The sequence below is a fragment of the Muntiacus reevesi genome, chromosome 5, assembly GCF_963930625.1.
Source record: "Muntiacus reevesi chromosome 5, mMunRee1.1, whole genome shotgun sequence".
In the NCBI taxonomy this organism is placed as follows: domain Eukaryota; kingdom Metazoa; phylum Chordata; class Mammalia; order Artiodactyla; family Cervidae; genus Muntiacus; species Muntiacus reevesi.
In genome coordinates, this window is record NC_089253.1 from 95,792,240 (window position 1) to 95,816,202 (window position 23,963).

The 23,963-nt window shown below is 54.7% G+C and overlaps 1 protein-coding gene across 3 annotated transcripts in view; it reads right to left on the minus strand.

Moving 5' to 3' along the window:
* Positions 1-23,963, minus strand: part of PRDM16 (PR/SET domain 16) — a 337,722-nt gene that overhangs the window by 170,080 nt on the left and 143,679 nt on the right. For all 3 annotated transcript variants that reach the window (XM_065935908.1, XM_065935909.1, XM_065935907.1), the window contains exon 3: positions 8,041-8,091. In XM_065935908.1, the coding sequence (XP_065791980.1) occupies positions 8,041-8,091 (51 nt within the window). The remainder of the gene's footprint in view (positions 1-8,040; positions 8,092-23,963) is intronic.

Below are 23,963 nucleotides of genomic sequence, written 5' to 3' on the forward strand. Positions count from 1 at the left end.
GCCTAGCTGAGTCCGGGGCCAAGAGAAGCAACGGCAGCCTCTTCGGCCCGGTGGCTGCCCAGGGCCCTGCCTGGAAACCACATGCCCACAGGCCCCAAGACTTCACAGAGACACCATCAGAGGCACAAGGGGACCTCAGGAAACTGGCCTTCCCCAGAGGCCTGGGTGCTCTGTCCACACCCCAGGGGGAAGTGACACACAGCTCAAGGAGACCAGTCATGGGACGGGCCCCAGGGTTCACCACACCCGCCCTGCCACCCTTCACCCTGGAGAGGGCCAGGCCAGCTTGACAGTCGGTGTGTGTAAAACCAGAAGTCAACCTTACACTCAGACCGATAACAAGTGCACTGATGAGCTGCCGGCGGGTCTGTGGAGCAAAGGTGAGTCTGGAGGCTTCCCGGTGCCGCGGGCAGAGGACACGCCTTGGAGCCAACAACGGCCATGGACACACATGTGTCTGCCTTCAAAGCAGAAGACGATGAGCAGGCCTCGAGCTGATATATTTTTCTCTCCTAATAGCACGGCACGATTTAATTAACTCACCATTGCACCCACCTGAACATGATGGAGTTATTGACACCACCATCTGCCTCGTATAAAGCCAGTAATGTGGACAGTAAATCCTCTTCATCGCCCGCTAACAGCAGAGCCTACCCCTCCCAGCCACCTTCCCCCGGGCTGTCCTGCATGGGCTTCCAGGTCACCCCAAGATGCCAGTGTGGTTCCCAGCAAGCAAAAAGACCTCTGACCTGCTGCAGGTGGTGTTGTCATCATCTCAGAGGCAGGTGTCTGCTATGGGGCCCAGCCCCTGGTGGGGCCATCCAGGGCCAAATGGCCCCCTTGTCCCACACCAGCCACAGGGGTCACAGGCCCCACTGTCCATTCAGCAGGCCTGGCTCTGCCCAGAGCTCTGCCTATTCGCTATCTTCTCAACACCCAGGCCATACAGGGTGCTGGAGACTGTGACTATCATCTCCCCGGTTACAGAGGAGGAAACAGAAATGCAGAAGTTCAAGGCCCAGGGTCACAGCATCCAAGGCAGAGCCAGGTTCAGGTGTGACGGATCCAGCCCAGCCTCCCCAGGTCTCCAGCGAGAAGGAGAGGGGTCTTTGTCTACTTTATGGGTAAAGCCCATTTTCAAGTTCTGAATTTGTCCTTTGAAATCAGTGACACTTTATCTGTCCTGCTTTGAGGTTTGAGCAGAGTGTCAGCAGGGTGAGGAAAGGGCCTGACCACAGAGAGGAGTCCCCATGTCACCAGCTCCCGAGGAGTGTGTTCTGCCTGTTGGGCTCTGGGCCACTCATGCCCACCGCCCTCCTCCAGGACCTCCATCCCAAGCTGCAGTCCAGAAGTCTTTCAGCAGGTTTCATAAGGGCTGCTTCAGTAGGAGAAAGAAAATCGGGTTCCGTGCTTTCTCAGCAGCAAAAAAGAAGAAATGCGCACCTCTCATTCCTCCCCCCACCCCAGGCAAGGTCCTCAGGGTAGAGTGGGTCTGTCTGAACAACTTCCCCTCTCTCTGCCTGCTCTGAGTCCCTGACCCCAAGCTGAGGGCCAGTCCAGCTAAGATGAAGCCTTCCTCAGATACACATGTCTGCAGCAGGTAATAAACTACTGCAAAGGAAATATAATACCTGCATCTCTTCCCAGCTTGATCTGATGGTTTAAGCTGACTTCAGGTACCCCTTGGGGGGAAGGGTAAGTAAAATCAGCCCAACTGTTGGGGAGACAGAATACAAAAATTCACATTTATAACATCGACACCCAGCCTAGACCTGCCTGTAACTCAGCCTCCACCTCCCTACTGCTGTTGGCCCATTAATCACCCTTATCTGCTTGGGGTGGGAAGGGGCCACAGCACCACCGCCATTCCCGCCCCCACACCCGCCCGCCAGAGGCCAAGTTCAAGTGCTGTGAGGTGGCCAGAGGGCAGAGTCCATGGGGGCACTGAGGTGGAGGCTTTCAGGCTGTGGCCCCTCCCTCAGGCTAGATTTTCTGCCCTGCCCCGGGCACCAGAGTCATGCCTAAGGGCCTCTTCAGATAAGCCTCTACAGTCGTGAAAAAAAGAGGCCTCCAGGAGGGGCCAGGGGAGGGGTAAGAGACAGACCTGGGACTGGTCCCCAGCGGCTGAGGGTCCCCAAGGCCACCAGCCTGGAGCCGCCTTCACAGGACGGGGACCAGTGGGGGCGGGACGGGGACCAGTGGGGGCGGGGTTTTCCGACTTTCTGCGTCTTGGCCCCATTACACCTCTCCACTCTGCAGCCTTTGATTCAGCAAAATCAAGGATGCAAACTTCTTAGGAGTACTTAGTTTCCATGGCAACCGAAGCTGACCTCAACATTATTGTTCTCAAGAGGGGACTGACTTTACTATATGTTCATTCACTGAATTAATGGACTCCCGGCCCTTTTATCAGCAGCCCCCCGACAAAGGAAAAGGAGGCCTGTCTCCGAAGGGCTTTCAGCCACTGTCCAGCCTTTGTCCGGGGCTTTGCTGGAACGAAGTGAGTCTATTCAGCCTGAGATTATCAAAATCAACTCGGAGCTGTCTCCGTGGCAGCTAAACACACTTTGATTTCATAAAGACATAACCGATCCCACATGCAAATTATTAATTGTGAGCCCAGGCCTCTTAGGGCTTGGGACTTTGCTGGAATTTTTTTCAGGAAGAACTTGCATAGTAGGTAAACAGCGATTGAATTCTAGCACCAGGGTGGCTCCTAGGTGTTGCAGCCTGGGGTGGGGGGGATGGGGGGTGGTGGTAAAGGGGAACAGAAAGGATTTCTAAAAGTAACCTCGCTGGCACAGGCAAAGCCTAACAGGGACAGTCTGGCTTGTTCTGGTCCCAGTAAGACCGAATGACTGGGACGCATGCTCCCCGACCCCTTATCCTGGAGCCTCGGGGCTGACTGGTCTCCCCATCTCTTGTTCCAGTCACAATCCTTCCTCCCTGCTTGCCTTTCTCGCCCTCCAGTCACCTGGAAAATACCTTAGCTCCCTCCAGGGGAAAAACAGCACAAAGGGAATAAACCACATAGAGGGTCATAGATCACAAACAACTGTATAGTTTGTGTGCTGGACTCAAACCCCCAAGGCACAGCCTGGTGGCAGCCTGGCTGAGACCTGGGGTGTCCAGCCTTCTCAACTAATTTCTGCACAAGATACTTGGCAGCTGCCTGTCCATCTCTGCTCCCACCTGCCTGGTCTTCCTGGCTCCTGGTCATCTTTATTAGTCCCCAGGTTCCCCAGGGAGGGACCCAGGAAACCTCGGGATGCCCCTTACCAGAGGCTTTTCGCCTGGGTCAGGTTGTAGAAAACACACACGTACAACAGCCCAGTGGGACAGGCCAAGGTCCTCACATCCAAATAATCATTTCGAGAATTATCGTAATTATCAATCCATCACCCTATTGGAGAACGCCAGGCTGGGCTATCGGATGACTTTTATGACCTGTAGCATTTTGTGCGGAATAACAGGGAGAGATTTATGGACTCATCATGGTCCCACTCCAACAGCAGGGCTTTATTAGCTCAATTTATTTTTGACTTTCCCTCCAAGCCTTGAGCTCCCCATCCCTGGCCTAGCTCGCTGGCTGAGGTGACTCCAAACTACAATGCCTCTGGAGCTGCACCTGTCCCGGTTCAGACCTCAGCCCCACGGATGCGAATTCCTGATTCATTTATTTATTTTGGAGAGGCAGGGGGGCAGTGTGGGTAGAGAAGCGGGGGAGAAGAAAACACAAAAATAAAAAAAGAAAAAGGTCATTTCCCTCTGCATTTTCTGCCTGTTGTACTGTATTAACATGTCCTTCCTTTTCAAGACGGTCAAAGAAAACAAGATAAAGCGAGACAATGGGGCAGCCATTGGGGGCCTGGTGTTTCCCCCTTTCATATCACCAAAGAGATTGAATCAAAATTCTTTCAGCTGATACCATCTCCCCGGGTGGACTACACTCTTGTTAACGGATAAATTCAAGCCCTCCAGAAAGTCAAAGAATAAATTTAAGCCTTTTGCCAAATGTCTATCCTATTGGATTTTGATAAGACGGCCATTGAGTCTTAATAATGTCTTCCATCCATTTTCAGCGGGCCCTTAACACAGCTCTTTATTTGTCCCCAAAGCCTCTTCGCCCGGCCTTTTTATTCCAGGCTCTGGCGGGCTCTCCAGGGAGCCAGGCGCCCCCAGTGATGGATGGACAGCTCCTAGATTATCTCCCGCAGATGTTTGCTCTCCAGGAGCCCCGGGCTTTCCCTCTAAGTAAACAGAGACTAAATAGAGTCGGCTGCAGTCAGCAGTCCCAGAGGTCCCGGCCCGAGGCTAGAAAAGGCGATGCTGCTGGACCTGCAGCCAAAGTGACTTTTGGAGGGAAGTGCGTGAGCATCTGGAACGCACACCTGGGATGAGTGTGGGGCAGCCTGGCACCCGGTGGAGCAGGAGCGCTTGGGCGTGCTGCACACAGGAGGAGGGGACGCAGGGAACCAGTGGGTGGTGGAAGGAAGATGCAAGAATGTGAAGATAGGGGGCAGGGTGGAGGTGGGGGAGGAATGGAGAGGGTCTGGTGGCACCACAGAGGGCAGCAGGGGGGACTGGGGGACAGAGGGACACAAGAGACCAGGACAGGTTGGGGATGGAGGCAACCTCAGGGAGGGACGCAGGAGGGTTCTCAAGGCAGGGCCAAGCCTGGGGCCGGCTCCCAGGCTGCAGCCGCTATCTCTCCAATATGAGCCCAGCTCTGCACCAGAGATCCTGGCTTAGAATCCTGCCTCCCCTGCGGATATAGGCACCACCAGCCTCCCTGGGCGTGGATTTTGTCCCCTGTAAACTCTGACAGGTAGAGTCCACAGCCTCTTCAGCATCCTGGTTCTTTAATACCAAGAATTTATAACCACCGTTTCCTACAAAACATCACCCTTTCTGCATCTCTTGTGTCCAGCCACTGATTGAATTAATTAGCCTTAGTTACATTTCACTGAGGGTTTCCCTGGTGGCTCAGACAGTAAAGAATCTGCCTGCAACGTGGGAAACCTGGGTTCGATCCCTGAGTCAGGAATATCCCCTGGTGAAGGGAATGGCTACCCACTCCAGCGTTCTTGCCTGGAGAATCCCATGGACAGAGGAGCCTGGCAGGCTACAGTTCATGGGGTCCCATGACGCTGATAAAGAGCAGAAAGTGTGATTCATTGAATCCTGAAGTTGGAATAAGTGATGCTCAGAGGTGTCAGCTGGCCAACCCCAGGCTACATAGCCTCAGCGCTTCCCTGGAGGACCTTAACGTCCCCAGATGTGTGTATCTTTGGAGGAGGAGAGGCCCTGTTCATCCAGACACCAAAATCCTAAACTACAAGACTGATAAATGGGATCTATCTCCTATCACCAAGGAATACCCTAAATTAGTCCTTAGCCTGCAGAGGCATATACGGTCCTCTCATGTAATAAGCACATGTGCATCTCCAAAGCTGTAAGGGACACAGCTGCGACCTTCCATATGGGAAGAAGCTCAAGAGAAGGCTGCACTGACTGTCCTCTGGCCCCCGCCACGGTACCCCAGCTGCCTTTGCACTTGAGTCTCTCTCAGCACCTCCTTCCCTCTCTGGGAAGTAATCAAATGGCTCTAGACACCAGGTTTAGGTTTTGATCATCGACCAACATGACCCAGGGCACCCACCCCATCACACTTGATGCCCCAAATGCCTCGCACTAAGTTTAGTGTGAGGATGGGAGAGTCCGGGGATTCAGAGGAGCACTTCTCCGTGAGGGCAGGGGTATCGGGGGAGGTGGACAAAGCCTTAGGGCGGAGCCTTGGGGGCCGGGCACGGGAGAGCGGCTCTCAGAGCAACCACAGCCCTGGCGCCTTCGGCTCTGCTGCCCGGCACTGGCCTTTCCCAGCTACTGTAGCTGCCACAGGGGTCTGATCCGGTTCTGTGGGCACCCTTCCAACGGGCCTTACAAAGGTCTGCATCTGAAGGGAGGCTGTGCCAACCTGGGCAATTGTGAGCGGGTCCCTGGCTGGAGGGCGCTTGTGCCCACCCCGTGAGGAGCTCTCGGAAGGATGTCTGGGCCACAGTATCCAAGGCCCGCCGACTCCACCGTTTGTAAAAAGGAGAGGCCACGTTGGAGGCAGCACCACCTCAGGGGATAGAGGATGCATCCCTTCCTCCTCTCGACCTTAACCTTAGACCCTACCATTTGACATTCTGCCTTGAAGCTTGTACCCAGGGCGGACAACCGACTTCCTGACCCACCTCTCACCTCCCGCCCTGTGTGAGCTTCTTCTTAGCAGGGAAGATGGAGGTTCCATGTTCCTTTTAGTAGTTGAGAGACGAGCTGACTGTGGTTTCTCTGCGTGGGGGGTGGAAGCACTTCAATTCTCTGAAAGCTGTGAAAGGCGCAAGGAAGCTGCTCAAGTTGCTCTGGCCACCTCCTCCTTTAAGAAAAGAGTTCACTCCCAGGGTCAGGGTGGGGGGTGGGGGAGGGAGAGGGACACGGCAGGGATTCACTTTGGGGCCTGCGGATGCATTTCCAGGAAGAGAGGCCTCAGGCTCCTGGGCAGTGGACAGGGAGAGGACACTCTGTCCCAGCTCTGCTCAGACATAATTTCCCCCCGGGCCAGACACAGACGCGCTTATGGAGACAAATGAGGCCGAAGGTCACCCCTGCCAGAGGTCACCCCTGCCAGAGGTCACTGCAGGGTCAGACCACATCCCCCATCACATGGTTTTCTCTGAAATCAATGTCTCTTGGGTTGACCCTGGTGAGAAGGGAAGGCCTCGGCTCTTAGGACTCAGTCCTCTGGGATGGCAGGTCCCCCAGTTGCCCCGACCCTAACCAGCCAGCCAGACACAGGAAGAAAGTCACAGAGATCGGCGGAACCAGCAAATTGCTTTCTTGTCACTTCCAGACCCAAAGAGGACTTTTCATGATGACAGCAGTGTATGCTCAGGCAGTTTTTGGACCCTCCTGGGAGGGGGGACAGCACCTCATGAGCATAGCTCGGCGATTCTGACACTAAGAAAACAGCCCCTGACAGCAGCTGGGTAGCCTTGTGCTGACCCATCATCCCAGACGTCCGTGCTGTGCTGCCTGATGTGGTCTGGGTACCCTGAGAAGATGGACTCTCTTAGCTTGGTCTGTACAATGCTTTGAAGTCAAGATGCCAGGAGAAAAAAGGCTATTTTAATGCTACTGAAAAGCCCAAAGACTGCATCAGCTACCACATGTGTTTATATCTGTGTGTTTGTGTGTCTGTATTGTGTGCATGTCTGTGTCTCTACAAGTGTGTGTCTATGTGTTTGTGTATGTGTGCATGTGTCTCTCTGTGTGGATGTGTGTGTGTACATGTATATACTCATGTGAGGATGGGCCAAATTCTCTGGATGTTGAACTCCAGCTGACAAATGGCTTCGGAGTTTGAGGTGAATTTCCCCTCCCCTCTGCTGTCTGCCTAGCATGCACATGCAGGAATGTGCCTGCCTGGGGGTGTGTGCTTCCCTCGGGGGGTGGGGGGGCTGTTTTTCTGAGCCTGGCCCACTATCTGGGCCTTTCGGATCTCGCGTTTGTCAAACGGTTGTTACCCATCACCAGGGGACAATGCCCACATTGACACTTTTTCTGTCGACCGACGCTTTGCTTACTCAACAAGGTGCCTGAGCCATCTTCGGAGACTGAGTACAGTGAAAGGCTTTGTTGAATCTGCAGCCAATTGTGCTTTTCTTCTCTATATTCTTTTCATGTGAGTATCCAGTGAAGATATTTAAATAAACACAATCTGCATTTATTTCATTTCTATGCACCTGACTGGCCCAAAGCATTCCCACACGTACGGGGCTCGCCTTGGTTCTCCGGAACCAAGTTGGTTCAGTGAAGCAAGCTGCTTGCTACCTGCTGCACCAGGAAAACCAGCATCCGTCTTGATCCCTGGGGAATTCCGCGCTCGACCGACCACAGATGGCCTCTCACTCGGGAGCGCAGGCTCAACCAGAGCGCAGGCTCAACCAGAGTGCAGGCTCGAGAGGAGGGGAGAAGGCGCAGAACCAGCTTGCCTACCTTTTGGATGCAGCCCTCCTGCGATGACACCTCCGCATCCGTCAGCATTTGCTGCAAAACAATTTGGAAATGGGTTGTTAGTTTCCGACCGAGTATGGTCCTCGAGCTACAGTGGGCTATACACATGCGGGCAGAGCGAGCAAGCCCTGAAATAATAGGGGTAAGGCAGGTGGCTTCTCCGTAATAAGAGAACTGGGGTCCTCCCCGATCACAGGGAGGAGCCACACTGTGGAGCTCACTGTAGTGACTGGGTACAGACTGCACGTGTAGTCAGGGGCACTGTGGTGCTTGAAATAGGTAAGGGGTTCCTTCCTTATTTCTTGGAGTGAGCCCCTACCCCAGCAGTGGGCAGTGGCAGCAGCAGGAAGTCTTCTCTCCTCCCACCACCATCCCCCCCATGGACATGGACTTGGGGCATCGAGGAAAGTGCCAGCCACCCTGGGTCTTTCTTCCACCCAGTGGCTTCGACTTGGAGCTTTCCTTGGCTCAGCTCTGAAGAGCTGTCGCGTTTTACCTGGCTGGCATCTCCTCCTCTAAACCACCCAGTTCCACTCCAGAGGGTGACGTTTCAGTGACGGGTCCCAGAGTCCTTTCTAAGCTATGCAAACTGACAAATTAGCAGCATCAACGGGATTTTCCCTTTTGGATCACAAGTACCCTGCACAGACACGTATATAAATTTGTGATGTCATTTCCATAAGAATAGAAACCAAGATGGAAACCAATATTTGGAGAATAAGAAGAGAAATGGGGTCAAACCCAGGGGTTTTGTTCCCCCTCCCCTTATAATGACACCATTGCTTCTTGAACGACAAGCTCGGAGCAGAGTGCCTGCCAGTGACCATGCAGGTCAGGTCAGAGGACCAAGACGCTCCGTTCCAAACGCTGGCAGATCTGCCCAGACTCAGCTGTAATAACAATAAGTCATATTTTTAAATGTTGAGAATTCTAACCAATTGGGGATTTTATGTTTCTTTTAATAGATTCTGAAATTGTGGTTTGGAATGCGACTAGGAGTGAAAACAGAGAATGAGGCAGAAGAGACAGACACGGACACACCAGGAGAGACTCTCCAGGAGGGCCAGCGAGAGGTCAGGTACCTAGGTACTCAGGCCCTACTGGACCCGGGTGGACAGGCCCCGGGGGAGACGAGCTAGCTTCAGACCTGGGGGCTTAGCTCTGCCAGCAGACAGGCCAGTGAGGCAGTCCTCTTGTCTGTCTGCTTTTCACTCCCAAATTCAGAGCCAAGAAGGTTGGCTGGAGCCCGGTCAGCCCTGGGACAAGAGGAGAGAGGCAGACTGCCTGGGTCCCAGGAGAGCCTATGTTGTCCAAGAAGAGGCCATGCCCCCCAGGGAAGGAGATGGACCACTCTCCTCCTCCAGGTTGCTCAGGCCTGCACCCCGCCTGGAGACCCTTGTCAGCATCATGCAGAACTGAAGGTTCCAGCACGGGCCCCAAGTCCTGCAGTTCAGCCACTTGCCCCTTATGACGGGGTGGCTTGAATCAGAGGGAGAAACACTGTGTGTTAATTTTTCTAAGCCTCACAGTCTCCAGGGCCCAGGGCAAAACTGCGGAAGGGGCCACCCATCTGAGCGACTCCCCTTCCCGGATCCTGTCCCCTTGTGAAGGACAAAGCAGGTCCCCACCCAAAGCCCGCCATGGAGGAGCCCGAGCCTGAAGACCTGGCGATGTCACTCCTCGTTGCCTTGCTGCTGCGACCCCTCCCAGGGAAGGGGCCTCGGGGACCTCCTGCAGAGACGCCCAGCAAGCATGCTGACCACCAGGCCACTGTCCTGGGGACACTGAGGAGTTGGACTTCTCAGCCGGGCCCAGCTCATGGCACTGCCACAGTCGCTATTGATTTGGGGGGCAGCTGGAAACTGGAGGCTGCTTTTGGGAGACAAGAGTGTTCAGAGCATTTCCTGCGCATGGCTAGAGGGCCTGTGCTGGTAGCAAAGCTCCAGGCTGGGGGTACAGAAGTGGGTGTTCCAACGGTACTATCCCTGAAGGTCAAGATGCCACTACAACACGCGGAGCAAGAGAGATGGAACAGAGGAGGCTCTCAGTGCAGGGCCAGGCTGGTGGGACCAGGCACATGAGGGTCTCTCTGCTGCTCCTTGGAGCCTGGCCCTGGGCTCCCCTTGGACAGGCCCAGCTTGGGGTGCTTCGGCTGCAGAATGGAGCCCCATCCAACAGTGCAATACAGAGAGAGCTTGGGGCATTAAGCCCAAGCTGGCCGACACTCCCGTACAGAGGAAGTCAGCCTCCTGCCAGGAGATGTGAGTGGGTCCCAGGACCATCCTGTCCCGGCAACTTCTCTCTGCCTCCCCCTCCCCCTGATGTGATGGCCACCTTGGCAGGTGGGACCACCATCACCCCTGCTCTTCACTGACCCTCTGACCTCGGGTGAAAGTCTGCCTCACGCACCCCTTCTGGAGCCTCTGTCCCAGCCTTCTCGCTGCCAAGTCCACCGCTTTGCTGAAAACCCTCTTTATTTTGCTTGCCGAGTCCTCGGCACAGGCACTGATGGCCAGCCGGCTGTTGGCAGTGGTGGTCTCTGCTCTCAAGCCCGTCTCCGCACCAGCAGAAGTATTAGGTGTGTTTTGATTAAGTAGTTTAGCCAAAAAAGTGAGGTTTGACCTGGAGCATTTGCTTCTCTCAAGGGTCTTGGTGCCAGGACTGAGCTAAGTGGGATTGCTCAAAGCATCTTTTTTTGACTCTTAAAATAAATAGCCTCTGTTCTCCGAAAAGTCAGCCCAGAGGAGACACACATACACAGACATCCATATGCTCACAGCTCTGGAGTTCTGGCATGTCCCTTGAGGGGGCTAGGCTTTCTGCTCGGTGTCACAAACGAATCCCAGCAGGTTTCTCTCCCTTCGAAATAGTCTGTTATTAAAGGATCTGAAAACGTACACACAGGAGGAAACCCAGATAGAGCTCCAAACACGTGGCTTCCAAAACCAGAGAGAAGCAGATGAAGTGCCCCTTCCTCCAGTCCAGCCTGTGGTCCAAGAGGTCATCAAGTGTTCTCACTTACTGACCTCTTCCTCTTGGCTTTGAAGCCCAGGCCTCTCTACCCTGTTCCTCTCTGTCCAATGCTAAAGCCACATTTCTACCCAAAGAGGCAAAGAGGTGTGTCTGTGTCTAGAAGTGGCTAAAAGTTGATTACAAGGCCCCTCCCCTTGAAGGGGCCTGTGGGCTGGGCTAGGGCCATCTGTGCAGGTCATTGCCCAAGGCTGTCCTGGGAGGTAGGGCGGGGGCCCCACGGGTTGATGGAAGGAGCCCCCTCCCATGCTGGCCTAGCCCTGAGCCTCACTCTGCCACCCTCCAGGAGACTGGGGGACACATTCTGGGCAGACAGGTCAAACCTGAAGCTGGTGACCACCACCCCCAGCCCGTGGTGAGCTGCTTTGGACCACACATGGCCTCCCATCATAGGAGGGTTTTAGACCAACTAAGCAGTGCCCTCAAATGGACCCAATGAACTGCCGATCAGAATCCATCAAACCGCCCAGTTGCCAGGTCATCTTAATTCCTGCAAAGAATGCCCACAGACTCGCGTGTGCATCCTCCCTTCTTGGGAAGACGAGCTTTCTCAAGAACAATTCTCAGGCTGAGTTTTCTGACCAAGTCCAATTCCTACCATGATAGCCACATTCCCTGGTGTAAATGCAGCAGTGGCCGGAGCTGGGCTGTAGCGGTGACCGGAGAACGGTGCAGGCAGTCGTTCTGGGAGCCTCAGGTGGGGGCTCTGGGGGGGTTGCTGCTCGGGTGCTCCCAAGGCGGCTTCCCCGTCCTGCTCCCGATAGCCCCATCTGGGTGCAAGCTGGGGTTACCCTGGCTTTAGAGATAGGAGACAGAGTCTTGGGAGTTAGAGTGACAGGGCAAAGGTCAAAGAGCTGCTGGGGTGCTGGCGGCCACATCCGAATCCAGCCTCCTGAATCCAGAGAAACAGGTTGGGAGGCTGCCAGGTGGTGCGTTGGGTGGAAGGGAGCCACACACTGACCCTTCCGACCAGAGTCACACCTGAACCCCAGCCAGAAGCTCGCAGGAGCCCCCTGCCACCCCGCCCCACCCCCCGGTGGTGTGGCCTGGGTGGTGTCCTGCTGGCAGCGCCCCCGGGAACCGTCAGGGCAGTTAGTCACCGGCCAGCCCACTCTGGCTCCCAGAGCAAAGGCTCCAACGGTGTTGACACAAACTCTTGAGCTCTCAACTGGGAACGGGTCATATTTATTTATTTTTTGCATTAAAAAAAAAAAAAGGAGAAAAAAAAACTCCACTTGGCCGTGTTTGAGCTACAGAAATGATTTTTTTGAAAGGCGCCTTGGACACTGTTTTTCGCTTTTATGGCTAAACAGATACTTCTCAGTTCTTTCAAGTGAGATCCTACCCAATGAATGGAGACTCTCTCTTTACTCCTAAGAAAAATATTTACACAGTCAAGTACTGCACGAAAAAGGACCAGGCTCCTTCAGAGGGCCCGGCCCGAAACGCATATAGGTCTCCTCCGCAAGCTGTTTACATTCCCAGCCCTGCATCTCCACCCTCCCCTCCCCTCCCAGGAGGCACTTCCCAAGTCTCCTGCTCAGGACCCTAAAGTCGGGGTACTGGGAGCCCCCCCATTCCCAGATCTGACAGGAGGAACCAGCCCAGCTTGAGTGATAGTCAAGTCCTACCTTGCCTGCTTTCTCTGTTGGCCAACAAAAAACCCAGGCCCCGTGCAAGGGCTTTAGCTAGACTCACCCCAGTTTCCCCAGATCCCCCACCCCCCAGCTGGCCAGGAGTGGGGGCCTCTGTCTTGACCTCTGTGGAGTGGCAGGGCCTCATTAGTACGAGTCTGGGGCGGATGGCTCCTCCTGTCCTACACGGCCCTGCATGGCCCCAGAACTCTGGGCATGGCTTGCTGCTGTCAGATGTGCCCAGAACACTCTGTCCCCTGGCAACTTCCCCCTGAACCACGGGCACAAGCCCCTCTGCCACACACCCTGACTGGCCCACAGCTGTCAGGCGCCGCACCTTCCCTTCTCCGCGATGGACAACTGAGTAAGTGAATGAATCTCTCCCCACACACCAGGTTTATGGTCTAATATGCCCTGGGCCCCTCATAGCCTCCTTCCAGAAGCAGCACTGGATGCCTTTTGTCTGCACTGCCCCCTGGAAGGCGCCTTAGAGACGTTCAAAGAAATCTTGAAACCACGTTGATTCCAGCGTCAGCTACTCTGGGGATGAGGCAGTGGCTCAAGCCCACTCTGTCCTCCAACAACAGCAGCAAGAACACAGAGGACCCCCAGAATGTGGGATTGGAGGGGAGCAGGGTGGGAGGCAGTGGCAGAAGAGCTGGCCTGGGGATGGGAAGCGGCCACCAGGTGCAGACAGGACCTAAGGTGCACCATGGGTGTCCTCGAGTCCCAGGTGGGGGTTCAATTTGCCTCTGAGGGAGAATATGGATGCGGGTGCTGGCCGGCAGCTGGATGGGGGGCAGGGAGCAGGGAAGGAAGGAGGATCTGCACAACGGGGAAGGGAGGGCCACCTTGTGTAAGGCCTGGACTCTACATGGTTTCACGGGCCTTCTCTGCTCACCTCGTGCTGATGTGCTATGGTGGGCTCTGGGGTGGTGAGGGGGCGGGGTGGTGGTGGGCTGCGGGGGCGCTGGACAGAGCTCAGGCGCTGGGCCCCATTCCGCACCATGATCTGGGGACCTGTAAGAGCCTTCCCAAAGGAACACCAGTGAAAACAGCAGAGATCAGAGGACTGGGAAGGCTGGGTGCCGTGGTGGACTCACTGTTGTGGTTCAGTCACTAAGTCGTGTCTGACTGCAGCCCCATGAACTGCACCACACTAGACTTCCGTGTCCTTCACTATCTCCTAGAGTTTGCTCAAACTCATGCTCTCTGAGTCGGTGATGCCATTCAACCGTCCCATCCTCTTTCTCCCCTTCTCCACCTGCCTTCAATCTTTCCCAAGATCAGGGTCTTTTCCAATGAGTCAGCTCTTCGCATCAAATGACCAAAGTATCAGAGCTTCAGCTTCAGTCCTTCCAATGAATATTCAAGGTTGACTTCCTTCAGGATTGACTGGTTGATCACCTTGCTGTTTAAGGCACTCTCAAGAGTCTTCTCCAGTTGGGCTCACACTAGGCGTTAAATTCAGACCGCCTGAGGAAGAGCTGTCATCACACTCTTTACAGATGAGAAAGGTACTCAGAGAGGTAGATTAACCTTCCCACATGTGCACAGCGGTGAGGGAGGACAGAGGTGGGAGCTGTCGGCCCCTCAGGGATCGAGAGGATGGGTCAGGGGCACAGACAGAGGGTGGGACTGTGCAGCTTCTTCTTAAAGGAAAGACTGGAGGCAGCCCAGGTGTGCACCGCCTGGCCTCTGGTTCCTGGTCACCCAGGCACCTGACAGAGCAGGGTACCCCCTGCACCTGGCTGGCTGAAGAAGAGCCCAGAGAAATAAGGGCGGTGACCCCCTCCCCCGGTGCCCCAACCCCTTGTCACCCACAAGCCACCTTGTTAATGGCTCAGTGCCTGAGCTGTCCTCACTGAAAGCGCTGCCCCAGTTCAGCTCAGTTCAGTTCAGTCACTCAGTCGTGTCTGACTCTTTGCAACCTCATGAATCACAGCTCACCAAGCCTCCCTGTCTATCACCAACTCCCAGAGTTTACTCAAACTCATGCCCATCGACACCATCGACACCATAGCTGGATACCATCCAGCCATCTCATCCCCTGTCGTCCCCTTCTCCTCCTGCCCCCAATCCCTCCCAGCATCAGGGTCTTTTCCAATGAGTCAACTCTTCCCATGAGGTGGTCAAAGTATTGGAGTTTCAGCTTCACCATCGGCATTCCCAATGAACACTCAGGACTGATCTCCTTTAGGATGGACTGGTTGAAGCTCCTTGCAGTCCAAGGGACTCTAAAGAGTCTTCTCCAACACCACAGTTCAAAAGCATCAATTCTTCAGCATTCAATTTTCTTCACAGTCCAACTCTCACATCCATACGTGACACTGGAAAAACCATAGCCTTGACCAGACGGACCTTTGTTGGCAAAGTAATGTCTCTGCTTTTTAATACGCTATCTAGGTCGGTCATAACTTTCCTTCCAAGGAGTAAGCATCTTTTAATTTCATGACTGCAGTCACCATCTGCAGTGATTTTGGAGACCCCAAAAATAAAGTCTGACACTGTTTCCACTGTTTCCCCATCTATTTGCCATGAAGTGATGGGACCAGGTGTCATGATCTTAGTTTTCTGAATGTTGAGCTTTAAGCCAACTTTTTCACTCTCCTCTTTCACTTTCATCAAGAGGCTTTTTAGTTCCTCTTCACTTTCTGCCATAAGGGTGGTGTCATCTGCATATCTGAGGTAGTTGATATTTCTCCCAGCAATCTCGATTCCAGCTTGTGCTTCTTCCAGCCCAGCGTTTCTCATGATGTACTCTGGATATAAGTTAAATAAGCAGGGTGACAATATACAGCCTTGACATACTCCTTTTCCTATTTGGAAACAGTCTGTTGTTCCATGTCCAGTTCTAACTGTTGCTTCCTGACCTGAATATAGGTTTCTCAAGAAGCAGGTCAGGTGGTCTGGTATGTCCATCTCTTTCAGAATTTTCCACAGTTTACAGTGATCTATACAGTCAAAAGCTTTGGCATAGTCAACGAAGCAGAAATAGATGTTTTTCTGGAACTCTCTTGCTTTTTTGATGATCCAGCAGATGTTGGCAATTTGATCTCTGGTTCCTCTGCCTTTTCTAAAACCAGCTTGAACATTTGGAAGTTCACGGTTCATGTATTGCTGAAGCCTGGCTTGGAGAATTTTAAGCATCACTTTACTAGCGTGTGAGATGAGTGCAATTATGTAGTAGTTTGAGCATTCTTTGGGATTGCCTTTCTTTGGGATTGGAATGAAAACTGACCATTTCCAGTCCTGTGGCCACTGCTGAGTTTTCCAAATTTGCTGGCATATTGAGTGCAGCACTTTCACAGCATCATCTTTCAGCAGAGGGCAATTCCTTGATCCTTAACTTGGAAACACAGGCCCCTCTGAACCATCTGGGTAGGGGTCTCGCCTGTCACTCCCGCCAGCTTCTGGCCCAGGCAGCAACTGGAGGCCCAGACCCTCCCTAGGCTTTTCCCCCAGGCTCCCAGGGCTGAGACACAAGGCCCCCTCAGCCTGCCCCCACCGTGACCTTGCCTTATGCCCTGTGTCTGATGCCATGGGGGAACATGAGCCAAGTTGGGGGCAGGGCTTAAGCTGACCACCTTCCTTTGGGGTGGCGGTTGTCTTTGGTGATAGGAGGATTGCTTGCAAGGATTCCTGCTCCCCCGGTATGCCCCCCAAAGCTATTCCTTTCAACAGAGAAGAGGTGCAGGTTACCCCAGCTCAGGACACCTAACCTCTGGCAGAACCCTTCCAACCAAGGCTCTGAATTCTCCCCCAGGCCCGAAACAGGCTCCGCATACACTGGGTGGCTCAGGGTCTCAGAGCCCCAGCCCCTGGATGGTGTTCAGCCCTTTCTGTCACCACTCTTTGAACCGGGTGGGCTGGGTCCAGCCCTGACCCGGCCTAGGAACCCCTGCCCTCTTGTCCTGGTCCCAGAGGAAGTTCTTTCCCAGAGGTGTTACCTGGGGGCTCCTGTCCAGTTGAGCTCTGGACACAGAGAGAATAGGCTGACAGCCCTGGCCATGAGGGAACTAGGGTGGGGGTGCTGACCAGGCAGGACTGGCAGATAGAAGCTGCTGGGTCCACACTGTGTCAGGATCCGAGCCTCTCCTGTGCCAGGTGGTGAGCTGAGGGCTGAGCCCAGCTCGGGGCTTCGCAGGTCCTTGTCCTGGGGAGATGCATGTCCAGTGTCGCACCTGCCCTCAGGGGATAGCTTCCTCCTCCTGCTTCTGGAAGATCAATGTCCCCGGAGGAAGTGCACGTAAATCACAAGAGCAGGGTGACGGGCGGCACGTCCGATCAATGACTCGTGACAAGCTCTAACTTTCAGCCTTAGAAGGGGAGCCACTGGTGCATCCAGGGACCTTGTGATAGCCAGCTCCGGGACCTGGACAAGTGCCCCCGGAAACCAGGAGAAGGTTCCGCAGAACTATCTGTTCCTGGTTCAGGGACCAGAGCCTCCTCCTGAGGGTCTGGGTTCAAGAGGTAGAAGCCAAGAGCTGGGAGAAGCGTGTGGGCTCAGAGGCCTGCAGAAGAGTCCTGAATTTTCTAGAATGTTCTTTCATGTCCCAAAAACCCAGAGTCCCCAAGTGGCCCACCCTTCTGCAGCCCCAGAGCACTGTTTATCCATCGCGGGTGTCAGGCCTGCGTAGGACTTGCCTCCTGCGGCTTCCCAGCTGTGCTCACTCCTGTTCACTTGAACACCACCAGGTTCTGCCCATTGCAAACTGGAGGTGACTCTGCCCACTCGTGTCTGAAAATGCATCCTCCCAGGACCCCTGTGGGACGGGTGTGACCTGCTTCCTGGCCTTCCGATGGCCTCATACCCCAACTTTGCCTGGACACCTGGACGACAGCCCATCTGGAGAAGTTGCCTGGGGGACCCCACAGCCCGGTGACTCTGCACCTCAGCGTCTCCCAAGGGGGAAATAAATCACAGGTCAATTATTGGTTCTACACGTACATTTGTCTTTTATCCTCAACCCTTTTTAGTTAAAGAAATAACCTGTGTATTGACAGAATCATATTAATGCACTACAGCTTGACCCTGCTTATCGATAACTTGTTTGTTAGATGATCTTTAATAATCATAAGTGAGGAAGAAAGGGTCAAGGATCCCGGCAATGACTGCTTGACACACGCATGTTTGACGTCCTGAGACCCAAGGTTGGGGCGGGGGTGGAACTGGGCTGATGTTGAAATGTGACGACCCCACCCCCACTACCATGAATCCCTTGGGATTCAGGCTTTTCTTGGGCACTGAATTCTCACCCCTCCCACTGGGGTTTGGGGTCACCTTTAATAACTCAAAGGTAAGCAGGTCAGAAGTGATCACCCTACATTTCAGCGTACATTTCAACCCCCACAGTCATGTCAGGCAGCACAAAGGCACAAAGAAGTGACACGATGTGAAAAGGCAGCTCCCTGTGGCCCCTGTGCCTGTGGGCCAATGACCTCGGGGCCGAAGGCCCGTCCCCATCCAATTCTGGCCTCATCCAATCCTCACCCTTTAATTAGTCCAGGTCTTCACTCTGCAAATATTTGAGGATCCTCTCACTTTGAGGATGGCCACCTTCCAAGCTGGTGAAGCCAGAGGTACATCGTTTCCAATACCGACAGTAATAAAGTAGCAATGACAGTAATAGGAGCCAAACTGTCAACTGCAGAGGCACCATAACCTCTAGCAATGCCCATGTGCCCGCTGAGCTCAGAGAGGTTGATTTCTTCATCCAGCCTCACACAGCTGGGATTCCAACCAGGCTGTACAGGAGCCCTTGGGAGGTTGTGTGGCCTCCACAGAACTGGCTCCATTTGGGGTGTGGGTGGGGGGCACTGAGGAGGAGAGAAGGGAGGGTGAGAAAACGAACCAGGTTCTCTCTCCCACAAAGGGATGTTTCCAATCTGGGAGGAGGAGACAGCGTGGCAGAGCCCAAGAGCCGGGCTTCGGTCACAGCTGCCGCGCTAACTCGAGACCACCGTGCGTGGGGGCGGTGCGGGGGGGGGAGCCGCCGAACAAGACCGCACACTTTCCTAATGGGACCCAATTACAGCAGCAGCTGTGTCGAGGAATTCTGTGCTGATCCGCTGTGAAAAATGGGCAGCCTCTGGAATCCTGCAGCATCCATGCAACTGCCATGCAGCCAGGAGCCCCCAGGGCCCTGGCTCTCTCTCTGGGGGGCAGGGTGAACCAGCAGAGCAAGGCCAGCCCACCCACCCCCACTCGGCCTCGAATTCCCAAGCAACCTCCTGCCCCAGGGCCCCCTCCTTCTGCATTTCAAGCTCACGGTCAAGAGGGAATTCAGGAGGACTTCCCAGACTCAGCCGAGCCCATGGCTCAGGCCGCCTGTCCCTGTCCTGGGGACACCTCTCAGGGCTTCCTGACTGACATGGGGCATTAGCTGGACCCTCCTCCCTCAGGTGCCTGGCCTGGCGGGAGAGGCCTCAGGGCAACACAGAGATTCCTAGCTCAAAGATGACTCTTCTGCCCTTGGTACCTACGTGTTCCTGCTCACCAGCCTCAACTTGCTCATCTGAGAAGTGGGGGCACGCGAATGTGTGCTGCACCAGACTGTTCCCCAGGAGCACAGTGATGCCCTGCTGAAGAAGTAACTTCCTGTGTTGTGTGTGACTGCCCAGGCTCAGACACCGAAATCCCCTCCTGGGGTAGGGGGAAGGGAGTAGCCACCAAGAAGAGGGCTCAGAGACCACAGCAAGGAATAGAGGGCCTCCCGGGCTGCCCTGGCCTCTGGTGGTGTTGGCAGGGTAAATCTGGCCTGTGGCCTGTGTCCCCATGTCCTGTGAGCTATGAGGCCCATTACATGATTAAAGGGTGGTGAAAATACAGAACATGAGACGGGATGGCTCATGGAACAAAAAGACCGCCTGTTACTGTCTGGTCTTCAGCAGAAGCAGCACGTGGGCCCCCGACCCAGCGCAGACACCATGGCCGGAGGACGGAGGTGGGAGGTCTCATGTCCTTGGAGATGTGGGCACAATGCTTCCCAAAGGCTGTGTGAGCTTGGAGGAGGTTCCCCTGTCTCCAGGCAGCTCTGCTCAGTGACCAAGATACTGGGCAGCTAGCGAGCTGGGTTCCCAGAACACCTGATCCTGCAAACAGCTGCCGCGGCCGCCTGGCCTGCCCGGCCCCCGCCTAGCAGGCATTCTCAGCTGCAGCCTCCCGCCGGGAAGAGACGGTGTGAAATTGGAAGCAGTTTGAAACCACCCCATTCCTTGTCCTTCTTTCTTTTTTCCTGTTTTCCAACAAGATGTGCTCAGAGTTGTCACGAGGGAAATCTCCAAACCCCTGCTGGGATTTCTACCTCAAGCCCCTCAGCATCCTGGGACGTTTACCTCCCCTGAGATGGGGAGACCCTTCCCGAGGTTGTGCCTGGCGGCCACCAGGGCCTCATCGAGGTTCTCAGCGTGGGGGCCTTGGGAAGTGTGGGGGCCTTGGGAAGTGTGGGTAGGGGGTGTGTCCTCATGACACTGGGGAACCTGGATGGCATTCCGATTGCACCCATGCCACCATCGCCTTTTGGAGAGCTACCTAGATGGTCAGGGATGGACCCAGGCTGTCACACAGGCAGTTCTGGCTCCCAAGACCTCAGGAGAGGAGCTCGGTGCCTGAAACTGTCTTCTGTCAACTCCACTTTACCACGACACTGCAGGGACCCAGGGACATGCCCGTCCCACCTCAGGCCACAGTGACATACCTAGAAGCGCGGACAACGTGGTCACCAATGACACACTGGCACTCGAAGCACCTGCTGAGCATCCTGACTTCTGTGTGAACTGTGACTTTACTCCGCGTGGACCATGTCTCTACTTTCTAATGAGTCACTGGTGCAGAGGAGGTCACATCCATGCAGAGAGCACAAATCACCCCTTGCATCCCCCCACCCCTGAGGTCTGGATCCCACTGCTCTCCTGGGGGCCTGAGTCCAGCAGCCAAAACCTCAGGACACCTGCACAGCTGCTGCCTTCCTTCCTGTTTGCAGTCCTGAGAGCAAAGCAAGAGCCTCTTCAACTCTTCTCTAGTTTTCCTGCGATGGCCAGAGGTAAGCCCGGGCATCTGGAACCCCGTCCGCGGACCTGGAGGGACGGCGTCCGTCAGTCATGGGATCTGCAGCAAGAGTGGACACAGGCTTGAGCCACATGGTGGGGTCACGCTGATGCTCACCGCCGTGCCTGTCACTTTAACACGTCAAGGTCACCCTCTGCCTGCGGGATGGTCTCAGAAAACTGACCCCCATTATTGCAGGGGGCAGAGTGGGCACAGGGGCATGTGTGTCCCCAGAGCTGTGTGGGGTGCATGCTCAGGAGGGTACCCGGGGGCCCTGCAGGCCGTGTACCTCTCCAGTTCTGCCCCACAGCCCTGAGCTGGTCTGTGGGCCATCAGCGTTGCCGGAGAAGTTCCACCCAGGCCGTGCCTGGGAGAACATGGACTCAGGGAAACATTGACCACGTCCTCAGAAATTTTCTTGGTAGGATTTTTAAAGCTCTATTCTTGGAGTTGGGAGATTTTGTTCGGCAGCATAATTTATTTGCTTTTTCCAAAGACTGAGAAGAGAACTGAGGTCAGCCAGGATATGAACCACACAAGGTCTGAGCAAGTGCTGCCTGTGCCCGGGGTGGGTGGGGGTGGGGTGGTGCCCAGCATGCCCCATACCAGTGTTGGGAAATAGAGGGAGAGATGGAGGAGACAGAGGCAGAGAGAGATGTGGGAGACAGAGGCAGAGAAACAAAGACAGAGACCGAGATGGGAAAGAGATAGACACAGGGAGACAGAGACAGCGGGAGAGAGAGATGGAGGAGACAGAGACGGGGCTGCGGGAGTGGAGAGACAGAGACAGCACAAGCAGGCCCCCGAGAATGCACCTGGCAGGGGCCCTAGGGAGCCAGGGTCCCCGGGGTGGGGTGGGGCACAGGGACAGAGACCCAGGTCTGACCAGCAGAGCTCAGCTGGCCTGCACTTGGGGGTTGGAGCTCCTGGGCCAGGATAGCCCAAGCTCGTCAAGGTGGAGCTTTCAAGCCTGAATGCCCAACTGGCCTCAGCTTGGCCTGTGGTTCAAGCTGGGCCAGCTCTATGCAGAAAAAAACAAGTCCATACAAACAAGTCCCACTTCTCAGCACTTGGAGTGAGGCGCAAGATGAGCCCATGTGCCAGTGGCCCCTTTGCCTACCTTGGATAGCACGGCCCCTCCCCCAGTCCCTGTTCAGGACCCAGGAGGCAGGCGAGTCCTCTGTCCCCTGAGCCTCACTTTGGTGCTTGGTTTGGTTTAACGGTCCTGATTACGGCGCATTCATGTTCTTACAGACAGATTCCGCTCGGTGCGGGCTCCCAGCTTAGCAGAGCCGCCCGGCAGATGGAAGCAGAACTTTGGGCTACTTTCCTCCCCCAGATCCACACCTGGGGCATTTCATTTACAGGAGCAAAAGTATCTGTGCATGCTCAATTATTCAAGTTTCCTCCCTGGAAACCCGGGGCTTCTCCAGGCTTCTGCTCCTGGGAGGCGCCTCTGAACTTGGACAGAACCCCCCGCCTTGGGATACTTTAGAAGAGGGGGTCCCTGTGGATGAAGTTGGTGATGCCAGTTCATGGGGCAACTCGCAGCAGGTGATTCGTTCTGGTCTGGTTTTCCTCTAACAGAAAAAGATTTGCTTGGATGAATCGATAAAACCTTGGATACAGCAAGGAGGCCACATCTTGAAACAGAGGATCAGATGAGTGTAAACCTGACCCGTGGGGTGCCTATGGGTGTGGGAGCCAGGACAGAGTGCCAGCTCCGAAGCCGACCACAGACCAGCACCTGCCCTCAGCCGGCCCTGGCTTCGGGAGCCCGTGGAGGAAGCTCTTCACAGCTGGAAACAAGGGAACCTGGTCTTTGCATCTCATCCAGCCAGTCCAGAGTGGGGCCCGGAGTCCCAGGTCCTGCGGCCTGATTTGGGGGTCCACAAAACCTGTTTTCCTTTTGGCATTGGCCCTGAGCGGGCGCGGTAGACCCTCCACAGTCAGGCCCCTGTGCTCGGGGCTCACAGTCTGCTCTCCGCGCACCTCCACTCAGCAGCTCCTGCCTGAGACATTACAGTCCTTTTACCCGATTTTCCAGCTGAGTTGACTGAGGCCTGTGAAGGTCAAAGAGCTTGCCCGGGGTCACCAAGAAACATGGCTCAGCCTCTGGCCTTGGGATGAGGACGCAGGCCTCTGGTTCCTCTTCCTAATCGTTTAACCAAAGGCTCTTTCATAAATAATAGAAATAACAGGGCTTCGGTTTTCCTTAGAGGATGAACGCCCCAAACCGCCACCGGGGTTGTGGTCAGCAGGCACTGCCAAGCCCTCACGGGGTGGAAGGGGTGCGAGCTGCAGGCGGACAGGGGCTCCCGGCCCTGCTGGCTCCTGTGAAGGCACTAATTTGTACCAGCCGTCCAAAGGCCTGTAAAGAGAGTCCGACGGTCGGTACATGCGACAAGGGCTGATTAGCCATCACTGACAGTTATTAGCCTATTATTAAACGTATGAATTGCCTCTTTCATACCACATGCCTATCTTTAAAGTGCTTTATTAACTAACATTAACCAATCCAATTAGCAAAAGACACTGTATTTGTGTAATTAGTAATTTGAGGCTTTGTTCTGTCTTGGTCATAAAGAGAAAAGGCATTGGACGCTGATTAGTTTACACTGTACAATTAGAGAAGAGGTTGGAACTCAGCTGGGAACATTCTCGATCCCTGGGGTCCCGTCAAGGTACCCAGCCCCCGAAGACCCCCGGGGGCTTATGTTTGCAGCGTTTAAGCGTCTCCAATTGCTTCCTCTCGCCTCCAAGCTCCTCCCTGCTGTTGGCATGGCCTTCAACATCAGGAAGGGGAAATATTTATTTTTATTATAAACCTAGAGGCCAAGCAGTGAGGAACCTTGTTATTAAACACTCCAAGCCCAGTTTTGCAGAAAAGCTCAAAATCCAACTTTGAGTATTGATTGCAAGTTTTTTTTTTTTTTCTTTTTCTAATCGAATGCCAAGAGGAACACTGTGAGGAGTGCCGTGTCAGGGCCGGCCTTGGCGGGCAGCTCTTCTGTTTACATCTCTGAGCGAACAGTCCGGTCTCAGAGTCTCGGAGACAGCCGCGAAGGGGCCAGATGTTCTAGATAAGAGCTGCAGGCTTCGGACTGCATGTGTGCATGGCACCCAGGACTCGAGAACCAGCTCACGTCCTATCTAAGCAACTGGGCTTGGGGGTTCTTCATGAGGGCCGC